Genomic DNA, 980 nt, shown 5'->3' with positions numbered 1-980 from the left:
ACATTTGCGATTTATGTTGCATATCCTTTTAAAATCTCAATATATGGTTATCAATTGTGAAATGTCAAAATGTCAGCTTGAAGTCCTCATTGAGTTGGCACCGTCGATCGAGGAGGAGAGTCAGAGTTATATTCGTGAACTATCTGTTCCAACTGCTAATGACGATCAGATTCCCGAATCCATCGTGGATTGAGATAAGGTATGTTAGTTGAATGTAATTTATTGAATATCGCTTTGATCTTATAATTAAATTATTCATTTGTAATATTTTTTTTCAGGAGGGCCGTCCAGTATCACCTTTGTCGAGAAGATCACATCCAACTGTGCCAGTCATTCAAATGCCCGAGTCCCGCATAGATCGAGATAGAGTATGTTAATTAAATATAATTCGTTGATTGTCGTTTTGGTTTTTTAATTAAGTTATTAGTTTGTAATATTTATTTTTCAGGAGTGCCGTCCAGTATCACCTCCTGTACCTAGTCGCCATGTTTCGAAGGTTGATTTGTTCGAACTCTTGACGGAGATGAGAGGCAACATGTCAGAGTTACGAGATGAGGTCGCGATGCTACGAGCTGGCTTAGGATACCTTCATGCTGAGATTGCAGCGATACAAGGCGACATAGCAGGCCTGCGACGGACTGGTGGTTATTGGGATGGAGGGGATGATGGAGGGATTGGCGATTATCGAATAGGGATTGATGGAAGGACTGGTGGTTTTCATGGATGAGGAGGTATGGGGTATGATGATTCTTTGTGGCCATCGGATGCAGCATTCGAGTCTTCTATATAATACGGAGGGTATGACCTCGATGGAAGCAGGGGAGAAGGTGCAAGAGGTCGCGGAGGGTGTGACCCCGATGACTACGGGGGAGATGGTAGAGGAGGCCGCAGAGGGTGTGGCCCCGATGGGGACGGAGGAGATGGTACTGGAGTCAATACGGGTACAAGAAGGAGAGAGGGGGTGTTGGAGGGGGTACAGA

At 44.8% G+C, this 980-nt stretch overlaps 1 protein-coding gene across 1 annotated transcript; it reads left to right on the top strand.

Annotated features, from left to right (window-relative positions):
* Positions 1-291: 291 nt before the first annotated feature.
* Positions 292-883, top strand: LOC111381947. The gene is made up of 2 exons (XM_023005792.1): positions 292-368; positions 449-883. Exons 1-2 carry the CDS (start codon positions 339-341, stop codon positions 725-727), a joined length of 309 nt encoding a protein of 102 aa, XP_022861560.1. The 5' UTR covers positions 292-338; the 3' UTR covers positions 728-883.
* Positions 884-980: the final 97 nt, after the last annotated feature.

This window comes from Olea europaea, unplaced genomic scaffold (assembly GCF_002742605.1).
Source record: "Olea europaea var. sylvestris unplaced genomic scaffold, O_europaea_v1 scaffold23998, whole genome shotgun sequence".
Classification (NCBI taxonomy): domain Eukaryota; kingdom Viridiplantae; phylum Streptophyta; class Magnoliopsida; order Lamiales; family Oleaceae; genus Olea; species Olea europaea.
The sequence above is the reverse complement of the archived record's forward strand: the minus strand, read 5'-3'. Positions and strand labels throughout refer to the sequence as shown.